The 11,799-nt window shown below is 52.9% G+C and overlaps 6 protein-coding genes and 1 non-coding gene across 7 annotated transcripts; 3 read left to right on the top strand and 4 right to left on the bottom strand.

Annotated features, from left to right (window-relative positions):
- Nucleotides 1-168: 168 nt before the first annotated feature.
- On the bottom strand, nt 169-2,531 carry LAESUDRAFT_731102 (uncharacterized protein). The gene is made up of 4 exons (XM_040909972.1): nt 1,319-2,531; nt 1,218-1,268; nt 1,081-1,161; nt 169-1,032 (listed from the first exon to the last, which is right to left on the bottom strand). The coding sequence occupies exons 1-4, from the start codon at nt 2,463-2,465 to the stop codon at nt 356-358; spliced, it is 1,956 nt and encodes a 651-aa protein (XP_040759270.1). The 5' UTR covers nt 2,466-2,531; the 3' UTR covers nt 169-355.
- Nucleotides 2,532-3,117: 586 nt separating this feature from the next.
- LAESUDRAFT_663762 (uncharacterized protein) lies at nt 3,118-4,555 on the top strand (the record flags this gene model as incomplete). Its single annotated transcript, XM_040905084.1, has 8 exons — nt 3,118-3,171; nt 3,237-3,254; nt 3,308-3,653; nt 3,715-3,794; nt 3,847-3,887; nt 3,941-4,112; nt 4,155-4,319; nt 4,376-4,555. 8 exons carry the CDS (start codon nt 3,118-3,120, stop codon nt 4,553-4,555), a joined length of 1,056 nt encoding a protein of 351 aa, XP_040759269.1.
- A 123-nt stretch (nt 4,556-4,678) lies between these two features.
- LAESUDRAFT_745353 (uncharacterized protein) lies at nt 4,679-5,967 on the bottom strand (the record flags this gene model as incomplete). The annotated part of the gene is made up of 4 exons (XM_040911367.1): nt 4,679-5,250; nt 5,321-5,676; nt 5,736-5,787; nt 5,838-5,967. The coding sequence occupies 4 exons, from the start codon at nt 5,965-5,967 to the stop codon at nt 4,679-4,681; spliced, it is 1,110 nt and encodes a 369-aa protein (XP_040759268.1).
- A 237-nt stretch (nt 5,968-6,204) lies between these two features.
- LAESUDRAFT_t86 lies at nt 6,205-6,305 on the bottom strand. Its single transcript has one exon. It is a non-coding gene; the product is annotated as a tRNA-Asn (tRNA).
- A 183-nt stretch (nt 6,306-6,488) lies between these two features.
- On the top strand, nt 6,489-8,472 carry LAESUDRAFT_763652 (uncharacterized protein; the record flags this gene model as incomplete). The annotated part of the gene is made up of 3 exons (XM_040913307.1): nt 6,489-7,927; nt 7,983-8,196; nt 8,245-8,472. The coding sequence occupies 3 exons, from the start codon at nt 6,489-6,491 to the stop codon at nt 8,470-8,472; spliced, it is 1,881 nt and encodes a 626-aa protein (XP_040759267.1).
- Nucleotides 8,473-9,095: 623 nt separating this feature from the next.
- Nucleotides 9,096-9,846, top strand: LAESUDRAFT_625901 (uncharacterized protein; the record flags this gene model as incomplete). The annotated part of the gene is made up of 5 exons (XM_040903337.1): nt 9,096-9,145; nt 9,206-9,331; nt 9,388-9,455; nt 9,514-9,722; nt 9,775-9,846. Coding segments are annotated over 5 exons (525 nt in total), but the record flags the coding sequence as incomplete, so codon positions are not given.
- Nucleotides 9,847-10,319: 473 nt separating this feature from the next.
- LAESUDRAFT_731098 (uncharacterized protein) lies at nt 10,320-11,787 on the bottom strand. Its single transcript, XM_040909971.1, has 4 exons — nt 11,080-11,787; nt 10,786-11,023; nt 10,499-10,738; nt 10,320-10,430 (listed from the first exon to the last, which is right to left on the bottom strand). The coding sequence occupies exons 1-3, from the start codon at nt 11,748-11,750 to the stop codon at nt 10,625-10,627; spliced, it is 1,023 nt and encodes a 340-aa protein (XP_040759265.1). The 5' UTR covers nt 11,751-11,787; the 3' UTR covers nt 10,320-10,430; nt 10,499-10,624.
- Nucleotides 11,788-11,799: the final 12 nt, after the last annotated feature.

The raw sequence follows: 11,799 nt of genomic DNA, 5'->3' as shown, positions 1-11,799 counted from the left end.
GCTCTCAGAAATCACCCGGTGACTTTTCCTATGTCTATGTATTAGGGAAAGGAGTATGCCATCCGATCCCCTCTTATGCGTGCTTCCTAAGTTCGACTCGGTCTATGGGGGTTCTCGCTCAAGGTCAGACGGCACAGGCTCAGACCGCGAGAGACTGAGCAAGACAATTGCCGGGAAAGATAATTGAATTTGACAGGTAAAAACACGAACAGAACACATGCACGCTTACAATAATCTGATACGCGATAGCCTAACAAGACGTCCGAAAGCGTGAAGCTTCGCTGGTGAGGCTCCTTCAATTGCTTCACGGGTACCTTCTCGCAGGGACACTGCCGGCAGCCCCTGGACGCAATACTTACCATTTACTCCTCGGAATCCCGCTGGTGCTCCCAGGGGCAAGCAACCGCGATGCAAGCCTCGGCAGCCCGCTTACCGCACCACCCGCTCTAGCACGTTCTGCAGGAGGCTTCACCCCTCCCGCCGGAGCAGCGATACCATTCGCCTTGGTCGCGTTGCTATGCGTTCTCTCCGGTTTGCTCACTGCCGTGCTGGACTTCTGGAGCCTAGGTCTGGCCTGCATGCTGCGACTCGGCATGGCTTTTTCGCCCAGCTGCACGCTGGGACGTTGCACCCCTGCCGCTGCGAAACGTCTTGATGCATCTCTTGACGCATCGTGCTCGATAGCCGAGCCAGGTCCGGTCGGAGATTCGCGAGATTTCGTTGGGCCGGTCGATGTGGTTTGGGAGGCAGAAGGCACGATAACTGCTGATCTGGTCATGGAAGTCGTTCTTTGACTCATCGAGGCCACTTCTGCTGCGGGTTTCACTCCCCCTGCCAATGTCTGGCTCTTGATTGGGGATGTAGCTCGAGTACTGCAGCCGCTGCTTCCTGCACTTTGAATAGAGATGCCTTCACTTGAACACGAGCTAGCCAGCGAAGACTCCGCAGATACAGATGAGTTGCCCCGGGCATGCACTGGAGGCGTTTTCTTGACGATAAGACGCGCAGCCACTTTAGGCGTCGGAATCACATCTGCATCTGCCTGTAAGCGAAAGATCAATCAAAATGGTCATAACGTACCCGGAGCAGCTGCCTTCGGCGGTAGACTGAATACCGATGAAGAGATGGCCTCATGCGAATCTTCAGCTTGAGAAACGTGAACTATACATAGTAGATGGAATCAGTTCTGTAGCTGTTGTTAGATTCGGACGACGTACGCATCGCGGACAATTCCGCGGTCGATTCCGGCTGGTCTGTCAGTAATAATGCTAAGCATGGATGAGAAATGTTAACGATGATCAAATCATATTGCACGTACAGTCAATGGCGAGGTTCACTTCGGAGTCAATACTCGTCCTCCGCGCCTTCTCCGACGATCTACCCTTAGCGATACTAATTTCCTTCTGCGCATGAACACCAGAGTCTTCTTCGCCGGTCCAGAACGAGTCCGTTCCTCGCTCTGAACCCAAGAACGACACCTTGTCGTTCATTAAGTCGAATGACAGTTCACCAGATTGCATGTGCATGCTGAATGACGTCTGTAGGTCGATCGAAGCTCGATGAGGGTCGTCTCTTACGAGAAGACCCTTGCGAGCCTTCCGTACGGGAGGAGCTAGCATGGAAGCAGTGGAAGCAAAAAGATGATCCGAGGGCGAATCGGTCCGTGGAGGAAGGATGATTTCCGTTAGCGAGTTAGAGTCGAAGTAGGCGGAGATGTCAATGTCGGTGGCAGAATATGAGTGAGGCATCGCAATCGTATCATCAGCTGTAGTTTCTGTTTCCTGATTGGTAACATCCACTTCTTCCTGCCTGTATACTTGCTGCTCTTGTTTCTTTACTTCCGCTGCCGCCCCCTCATCTTCGCATTTGGGAGCCGAAGGTGCCACGACGTCCAGTGTGACAAGCGAGCTCTGATGATGCGGTGTGGAGATTGCCATGGCAGATAAGTTTATTGAGTTGATGATGTCCGAGAGCGTCGTGCCCGGAGGATCAGCAGTTGTGTTCTGGGCCGCTGGCATATACAGATTTTTCGCGGGCGAATGTGCGCGCTTTGTCAATGGCGATCGAGCCTGACGTCGTTTCGACTGGGGCGGTTTCTCCAGCTCAATCTCTGCAAGCGGGATCCTGAGCAGAGATGGGTTTTCCTGCTGAAACATGGAGAGACCAGATAGCATATCGCTTGCCTGGTCGTCAGACACGTCTCCTTCAAGCAGATCGCCTGGCGTTGCTGGAGTCGATATGCTAGGAGTCATGCCACCTAGGTCAATGAGAGGCCCATTGTACGTCTTGGTTGGCGTAGCATGGCACGTATACACGCGATCAAAGAGCATAGTAAACTCCCCTGGCGAGTCGTCGTTCTCCTTGTCCGAACTGCCCGAATCCGGCGATGGTTCTCTTTGTGGCGTCGCAGGCGATTGTAGCGGGTCAAAGAGTAAGATGCTACCGCGTGGCTTGTTGTGCGCCATTATTAACTTCTCCTTAGGCAGTGGCTTGCGGTATCTGGATGGAGTTATGGAGAGACTGCGCTGGTCCGACGTCCGTGGCCCTGAGAGTTCAACTGTAGGCGCCAAACCCTTCGGATAGTCATGTGACCGTGACACTAATTGCCACGGCTCCGAAGAAGGGAAACATTCAACAACTAAGACACTCGCTGTAGATGCATAGCGTATTTTGTACGAGTACAAGAGCTATTATCCCAGGCTATCCTGTGCTACTTGCTAGCTAGCACCCGCTCGTGTGCCCTACATAATAGAAAATGAATAAAATAAGATGTATACTTTCCGCTGTCGAGAACCGGCTAATCCATTTCATCATTTTGAAGTGACTGCCATTGATCGCGAGCAAGACCTCCCCCCTCCGGGAAAATGGGTCAATTCATTTATTGATCTTCTGAAGTTTTAACCTCTCAGATTTCATGCGCGTCAGCGCGTTTCCTATAGCATTGTCCTCCCTCAATTGAAGTGTGACAGTAAAAGCGTCATATTTTGTCACACGAGTGATATGAATGCAAGCGACCAGCTGAGTGATCGACTCGTCTCATCGTCCTCGACTGGGGCCATCTATTGTCGCCTTCGCCAACATTCATACATTCGTTGACTTCTGCTCACTACATACAAGATGCCGCCCAAGAAGCAGACCGGAGGCTCGAGCTCGAAGGCCAAGGAGGACAAGGTATCTCAGATGCTAAGTAGCAGCTAGCAAGGAGCTGACAGATGTCTTTGACGAGGAAATTATAGACCTTCGGAATGAAAAACGTCAGCAAATCTTTCCACTCTGTTGTGCTCGCATCATGACATCCGTTGTATAGAAAAACAAATCAGCGAAGGTCCAGAGGGAGATTGCTGCCATCGAGAAGCAGCAGGCACAAGCGGGCAAGTCGCGCGCACAGCTGGAGAAGGAGAAGGAGAAGGCGCTTCGGGAGAAGGCCAAGGCAGACGAAGAGAAGCGCAAGAAGGAGGAGGCTGCGCTGTTCAAACCCGTACAGACACAGAAGGTTCCGTTTGGCGTCGACCCCAAAACTATACTCTGCGTATTCTTTAAGGCTGGGAATTGCGAGAAGGGAAACAAGTGCAAGTTTAGCCATGACATGAACGTTGGGCGGAAGGTTGAGAAGAAGAACTTGTACGAGGATAGTCGGGAGGAGAAGCTGAAAGGTATGTCATCTTCATGTTCCTGACCTATTGTCTCCTTGCCTAAGGCATCTCTGTCTCACAGATACCATGGATCAGTGGGATGAGGAGAAGCTGCGTAAAGTGGTATCATCAAAGAATGGAAATCCAAAAACAACAACCGATGTGTGTCGAGTGTAAATGCCACTCCTGACGTAGTGACTGACGATGCCGGCAGATTGTGTGCAAGCACTTCATACAGGCTATCGAGACGGAAAAGTAGGCGTGTTCTCCAATCATATCATGCGATCGCTTACATAGCAAACGGATAGGTTTGGATGGTTTTGGGAGTGTCCAAACGGCGAGTCATGTCAATATAGGCATGCACTACCGCCAGGATTTATGCTCAAGTCCCAGAAGAAGGCTGCGGAGGAGGCTGAGAAAGCCAATACGATCAGCCTAGAGGAGTTTTTGGAAGTCGAGGCTCGTCTTGCTTTCTTTATCGTGCATGATCGCGACAGCTGACATGCAATTATCGCCTCCCAGCGACACAAATTGGGATCTAGTCTGACGCCCGTCACTCCAGAGACATTTGCCAAGTGGAAGCGGACCAGGATGGACAAGAAGCAGGCCGAGGAAGAAGCCGTACGAAAGACGAAGGATGCTCAGCACGCCGCAGGCAAGAACAGCGGAATGAGCGGAAGGGACTTGGTCAGTCACCTTACACTAATGAGTCACGTACATGATGCTCACACTGTGTGTCTTAGTTCGCCTACAATCCGGAATGGTTCGAGGACGAGGAAGCGGACGAAGAGGACTGGGATTTGTCCAACTACATGAAGCAGCGGGAAGAGGACTTAGCAGCAGAGGAGGAGATTAAACAACTCAGTCTACAGGAGAATGGCGTGTCATCAGGCGGGTCCGAAAGTGGTAGCAGCCAGACATGACTTCGCTCTGTGTATACCTAGATTATACGTTGCCGTCATTACTATGGACTTGATCTACATGCCGGAAGCACCCTGCGTAGACCTATGAGATTACAACGGTTAAGGAGCAGCTCTTCCCCCAGCTTAATCCTCATCACTACCGTAGTCCGCCAGTCCCAACCCATCCGATGGTGGCTTTGGTGCAGGAACAGCCCGTACGACTTTTCCACCCAGCCCATTCCGCTTCTGGATCTCGGCGAAATACTTCAGACTCTCCAAAGTGTCCGCGCTGAGGAGACCCGTGGGCTGTGGTGACTGTTCTTCCTCTTCGTGACCTTGCTCTCGTTCCAGCTGAGTATCCGGTGCGCCTTCAATATCGAGCCTTCGCTTCTTCGCCTGAGGTTCTCCGTCCCCTTCTTCTTGTACCTCCTCGACGCCTTCATCTAATATATCCCCATCCTCAAGCGCTCGGAGTGCCCGTACGGCGTCGACAATTCGCGGGTCCATGCGAGCTTGAATGGCTTCACGGCCAATTTCCTCCAAGCGACGCTTCTCCTCCACCTTGGACACTGGATTGGGGTCCTCTGTCGCCCAACGAACGTTCAGGATCTCATCGTTATCGAGGGATTGACACGCCATTGCCTCCTTGGCAAATTGCGCGTTAAACTCGGACACGTAGGTCACGAATGCGACGCTGCGATACTGCAGCACTCGGACTGTGATAGGAAGTCGGCACACACGATTGTTAGTGTACCGAAGGAAGGGGGCCAAGGTTAAGGGACGCACTTTTTTCAATCTCTCCCCACTCCTTGAAATGCCTCCTCACAACCTCCTCCGTCTCCACGCCCGTGCCCGTCTCCTTGATCCGCCCAATGTACAGCGTACGGTTCTGCCTCTGAAAGCTACCAACACCACCCATATCATCTCGATAGTCGGCGAACTTGTCGCGCGCAAAGCAGTCCTTCGACGTGTCCGGCAGCGCGGTCGATGGATCCGGGAGCATATGTAAATATTCGCATTCCCAGCCATACGGACAGCATCCCCGCGCGAAGAAGAGGCAGCAGTACTTCACGCCCGTCGTATTCGCACGTGTGAGCCCCGAGTCCCGCTTGATGTTGCAACGCGTCTGCGACTTGACCTTGCTGAACGAACGCAGGCGTCAGGGAAAGCCGTCACTGAGCGAATCTGTAACAAAACATACTTTGAATAGCTATCCTCGCGGTCCCCACCAGCCCACTTGTTGTACCAGATGTCTGCAGAGGTTATAAGCCATGGTGAAGGAGCAGAGGTTGAATGTACGCACTGTACTCTTTCCCGGTTTGAGGCGCCTCCTTCTTCTCCACTTCACCAGGTTTCACCTGCTTGCGCGCAGGCTTCAGTTTCTTCTGCTTCTTCGGCGCGGAAACTTGGGTTTCTGTCGTGTTTGAAATCATTGACGATGGCGGAAAGTAAGGAGTGAGGGACTATTTAGTTAGAATCTAAAGCACTGCTACTTCTAAGCGAAGAACGCTAATGCCACCGCTTTGTTTGGCTTTATTAGATTCTGAAGGTGTCTGGCCAAATGAGGAACGTCTCCGCCATATGCTTGCAGCAAAATGTTGCTGCTACTGCCCAACCCGATGTACAACTCCAAGATTTATACAAGTAAGGTTGGGAACGTGCAACAAAAACTGCCCCAGAGAGGCTCGAACTCTCGACCTTCCGATAGTATGTAAGCAACCAAAGTTGGACCGTAACAGTCGGACGCTGTAACCAACTCAGCCATGGGGCATAGTTGAATTTTAAATCAATGCATCCTAAACCCACATTATAAAAAATCACCGTATATTGAAGGTTCAATGAACTTCGACTCATTTGTGCGACGAAAACAACAGCTCTGCCGTCCACCGAGGATACTCCTTACGAGATGATTAATTGACCCCTGCTTTCGGAGATGGCGCGCCAGTAGGACATCATGCAAGATACCTCTCAACCATCACCTGTTCCGCGCCCTGGCTCTCTCCTGGATCGCCTAAGCAACTCTTCGTCTCCGTATCTGCTCAACCGACTGGACTCCACTGCCGAACAGTCTTTCAATGCATCGAGCCAGCGCAGTTCGCCGCCCTTGATTCAACGAATATCTACGCAAGATCTCGCCTCGACTTCAGATCCTGAATGCGAGGATGAGCAGGTTTACCATCCAAATACCCATGCAAACTCAGTGACACAGGCCACACCATTCACCGAGACCTCTGTCCACACCCAACCCACACCTGTTTCTCCAAAGACGGTGGACAACTTCCTGGCTAGCGTCTTGGATCCGTTTGTCACCAAAGACCGTACGCCCAGCGAGAGCTCCGCTCAACCTGAGCGTGCGGACTCGCCGGCTGTGCATTCGGGCCTCAGCAATACTCCGTGCGACGAGGCCATCATGATTGAAGAATGCCGACGGCTCATGCTCCCTCAGGTCATCAGAAACGCGTTACAACGGCATCCGGACACGGACAGCGCCGTGCTTGCGCATAACGCACGCGCGTTGTTCACGGACGACTGGTGCAAGGAGATGCTCGAGCAAGCGAGGAAGGTTGTCTCTGAAATGCAGAGGCGAGGCTTGAATGAGGGAGGATTTGCGCAGAGCGCGGGCATCGCGCAGGAGGAACAGACGGACGTTCTTGCATGTACGAAACCTGCACAAGGAAACCAATCCGGTTCCCATCCCGGCACCGACACCGAAATTGTGTCCACTGCGAGGACAGAAGAACGGCATCCGGAATTGACCGAGACTGCCTCCGGCGTGCATATGCATGATCCGTCCGCAATTCAGCACGAAGACAACCCTGTTCCTGCTTCCAATGCGCCTTCCAATGGTGCAGCGTTCCCCATGGACAAGAGCTCTGCGGTCTATCCACACACGGACGCGTACCAAGAGCCCTCTTGCAATAGTATGCCTCGACAACCGTCCTCCGCTTCCCCGACTGCAGATACCCCAATGGACGTCGATATAATACAGCAAGAACGGTCAAGCTTAGATCATATGATAGAGCAACGACAACCGTCCCCCGCTTCCCCGACTGCAGATCCCCCAATGGACGTCGATATAATACAGCAAGAACGGTCAAGCTTAGATCATTCGATAGAGCAACCGAATTCATCAGCTTCTATTGGTCAATTGACGCATTCTATCGACGTTCCTCTTTTTGTGTCGAAGACAGAGGACCAGTCAGAGGGTCCCCTACAGAGGGACACCCACCATGACATGCATATAGGAGATGCGTCACCCGTGAACCAGGTTCCAGGGCTCTGGGCAGTACAAGTTGGTAGCAGAATTCCTCAAATAACTGATTTCACCTTTGAGTTGCAAGAGCCTGTGGCTGCTGCAGTACGGCGCTGGACGCGTCGGCGGTCCACATACAAGTGCGTACTCCACTCCAAGAAGCAAACAAAGTTATATTTAAAGCGACCCCGGCAGCGAGAATGCGACGCACGTTTCCGTGCATCTGCTCTGTTTGCCCACGATGGCAGTTCAAGAGGCCAATCAGAGACTAGATCCCGCAGCATCTCCGGCGGAGGTGGTTGCAATGTTGTGGAACATCGATACCAGTTGGCCGGCACCGGGGACGCTCGTGATCGAGGTTAACCCTGCGGATGGGCGTACAGCCAGAACGTATCTCCCTGCGGACTTGGTGCGTTCCTTGGCATCAATTATTCGCTATCGTGTTCATCGAACGCAGGGGCAGAACATGGGGCATTTGGACATTACAGCGGACCTGCGTCCCGGTACGAACATGATCCGGCTGATACAACTACGCGATACGTCAGAGCGTGTCTTTGTCGTCCATGCATCTATTCCAGACCTTGCGGAGCGAAGGTTGTACGCAGAGCTTGGTGTGCGCACCCAGGAATGGTCTGCGTATATTGCGAGAGCGTCTGCGAGACTGCCTGGCGCGCAACGCGTGTGACACGGTGAACCGATATGGGACGCTCAATGTCCGGTGTATCTGCAACCTTGGAAATGTATATCCTGTCATCTCAGGCCCGTACTGTCCGCTTCTTTCTCATGCAACCACCTTCCCCGCAGTTGCGAACCATATGCGACGCGTATACGTGTTGTTTACGCGTTGTTTGTGCGCCGCATGTGTATGATACGCGCGCCATATGGACGATCTTGCCCTGTGATCAGGGGGGAATCTCATTCTCGGAATCTAAACCATGTGCCTGATGCTGCGGCAGGCGCCTTCCCGGGATGCGGGTTGCCAACGGGTCAAGCTGGGTCAAACCTGATGCAGATACATACGTGCTGTCGCGTCAGACGGAGAGCAGCACCTCTCGCCTCCCCCACAATCCGCAAACTCGGTGCACATAGCCTCCGCTGAATCGGTGGACTTTGACTGGCGTGTTCCATGTCACGGTGGCCTAATTGATTCGATAACCGGTTCTGTCGGCAAGTCAAAAACTGGTGATTGCTGCCAGGCCCTGTAAGCCTGGTTCGGCGCATCTTATCTTCTCCTCTCGTGTCGTCTTCGTCATCAAATATTGTCGCCAGCCGTAAGTCGCCAGGAGGCGCAACGTTGCGTCCATGTACAATGGCGCATTCCCCATGTTCTTGGGAACATTCTCCGCGTTCATTTTGCTGTATGTACTCTTCGTGATCTTGATCGGACAAAGTGGTGACATAATGACATCACATCGTAGCGTTCTGGTGTCTGTCTCTGCGCCGTTGGTGCACTCCTTCTACTATCTAAGGACTTCCGCCGACGACGGCGTGAGGTTTGGTGTCTGGGGTTACTGCGGGAACTCTGGGAATTGCACGGCCCCGCAGTATGTGACATCTCGTGCAGCTCGATCGCACGCTTTGACGAAGAGTATGCCACTAGATTGGGCTACACATATGGATCAGAAATATCAGAGTCAACTTCAAAAGCACTCATCTTGTATCCCGTAGGTATGTCGCTTTTAACCATCACTGTCATACCATAGTGTTGGATGCTAATGTCTCTTAGCTGCCGCCATTAGCCTCTTCTCGATGATGACTGTCGCCCCGCTCATGTGCAATCCACGCAGGGACCGATATCCTCATCCTCTCTTTTGTGTCCTCTCCTTTGCTGCATCTGCACTCTCTATCGCCGCGTTCGTCATTTCTGTGTACCTTGCCTCCACCGCGACGACCTTCTTTGCCAGTCAGGGGCATTCCTCCAGCTTCGGGCCTACAGTGAGTGTACATGCTACGGCGCTGGCCGCTGTTAATGGACTATATTGCACAGATATGGATGTCCTTGGTTGCTGCGGTTCTGCTGCTGTTTGTGGCCTTCCATGCAGGATGCGGTACTTGCTTCGGTGGACGCTTCGGACGAGAACGACCGTACAGTTCTTACATGTAGTGTCGGGTTATCAGGATGCTTTAGAGAAGCTGACAGCGTCAAACTCGCTCTGCTGTAACTTTCGTTCTTGTGCTTGGTATCAGGTTTGTCGCATGTGGGTTTGATCTGTATGCGTATCTTGTGGGGATCCATCACACGGTATCACCGTCAGACTTCGGGTCATTAACCTCGCATCTGTACAGTACATACTAGACAGTCGTTTCATCATAGTAATCTTGTCACTCACGCTGAGATTAGTGCAAGTTGTCGCAATATACCAGGCGTGGCTTGAGATTTGTGGGATCGATGACGCAGAGCGCATGACCGTGACATGCGCCACCGACGCGTCGCGACGCGTCTTGACACGCTTCCACTTATGGCAATACTTTGGGAGGCAGGTCACTGTCAATATAATATAACCAACCGACAAAATCTTCGAGCCAATGGTCGTTTAGATAGGCAAAGGAGATCTGACATTGAGATAATAGTTTACATTGTGCATGAATGGCGTAAATAATTTGCCCTTCCGCGACCAAGCCTGTTCCGATAGAATTACACAGCTGTTAGCGACGCATAGCCACGATCAGCACGATATTCGAGAAAGAGGTGGCGAAGCACGGTTACTTACGAAAACGTTAAAGGCAGCGTCCATCCGGACGCTCCAATCAACAGCGCGCTTCCTCTTCCCCAGCCCTCGGTCGATTTTGCATATATGCTCTTCCGGCAAGCTCGCGGTGGGATATCTCGTCGTCGACTATCGCATACGCCCGCTGGCTGGAAAGCATCTGCGACAGGTGGCTGCCCGCCTTGCAGAGGTCTTGTGCAGCGGCCAGTCTCCCCTTTGGCACTCGGTACTGCAGTAGAATTTCTGACAGACTATTCAGTATGAGGTCCGGCGGTCAGGAAGGAACATACCCGCTTACAGCGGCCGCAGAACTTCATCTTCTCGCTCTGCGGCCCTTCGACGTGCGTGCATCCGGCGGCCTCACAGCGCTTGTAGAGCAGCCCGCCGTCGGTGCCAACTTTGTTCTGCTGCTCGATTTCCAGGCGGGTGCGGCTGTCCGTTTTGAGGTCGATGTATTGGTCGATGGCGTGGTTCCATCGCTCGGCGCGCGATTCGCACTCGAGCTTGCTGTACTGTTTGTCCCACGGTCTGACCGGCTGGCGTGAGGCGACTATAACCTGTTCGTGATATAATAGTATGCTTACCGAGGGAACGAGTTGATGATTTTAACACCGTACACGAAGGCCGGGTCGGCATCTCCCCGTTCGAGCAACGCCTCGCCGATGAGAGCAAGATGACGTGCCTGCATATCGAGGTCCTCCTCCGACATCACGACGCACCCATCCATGCGCATTCCCTTCTGGCGCTGCATATTTCTTTCGACCCTCTTCATCTCTTCCGACAGCCCCTCGTCGCTGTTCCGCCTGCTGAAGAACACGATGCGCTTGTAGTCCTCGAACCAGCTTTCGTACGTCCCAAAGTTCCCGCGCGCACAGCAGTTCCGGAAAGTCTTCCATGACCCGCACACGCAGAGAAATTCTGGAGGGTAGGGCTTCGGGCCGGAGGCATGGCAGTCAGAAAGGAGTTTCCCTGACCAGCATGGGCACGGCCGTGGAGGCCGGGGAATGATTCGTTTCGTCCTGCGCACAATGGAGCCCATGCGCGCAGTATCTGCCGCGCGATATCCACTAGCGCGGACGAACTCATCCTGCTTGATATTCGGTTTCTGCGCGCCGTGTTCCAGCATCAGCTCGACAATATCAAACTCCAAGCCCCAGCATGCCCAGTATATGGCATGCGACCCATCCCGCGTGGGCACGTTCACGTTCGCATGCTGCTCTATGAGCATCCGTGCAATTTTGCGGTAGCGCTCCATCTGGGAGTCAATATCCTCCTGATTGAGCACTACACAGTCGGACGGGACT

The sequence above is a fragment of the Laetiporus sulphureus genome, assembly GCF_001632365.1.
Source record: "Laetiporus sulphureus 93-53 unplaced genomic scaffold LAESUscaffold_59, whole genome shotgun sequence".
NCBI classification, from domain to species: Eukaryota; Fungi; Basidiomycota; class Agaricomycetes; order Polyporales; family Laetiporaceae; genus Laetiporus; species Laetiporus sulphureus.
This window is presented reverse-complemented; position numbering and strand designations above follow the sequence as displayed.

Excerpts from the sequence above, each read along its gene's own strand:
- LAESUDRAFT_731102 (XM_040909972.1), bottom strand. The coding sequence starts at position 2,465 with ATGGCGCACAACAAGCCACGCGGTAGCATCTTACTCTTTGACCCGCTA. Across the intron at positions 1,269-1,318 it reads AGTGAACCTCGCCATTGACT|CATTATTACTGACAGACCAG; the intron begins GTACGTGCAATA and ends ATCCATGCTTAG. Across the intron at positions 1,033-1,080 it reads GCCGAAGGCAGCTGCTCCGG|ATGTGATTCCGACGCCTAAA; the intron begins GTACGTTATGAC and ends AGGCAGATGCAG.
- LAESUDRAFT_731098 (XM_040909971.1), bottom strand. The coding sequence starts at position 11,750 with ATGGAGCGCTACCGCAAAATTGCACGGATGCTCATAGAGCAGCATGCG. Across the intron at positions 11,024-11,079 it reads ATCATCAACTCGTTCCCTCG|ACCGTGGGACAAACAGTACA; the intron begins GTAAGCATACTA and ends CCAGCCGGTCAG. Across the intron at positions 10,739-10,785 it reads TCTGCGGCCGCTGTAAGCGG|AAATTCTACTGCAGTACCGA; the intron begins GTATGTTCCTTC and ends ATAGTCTGTCAG.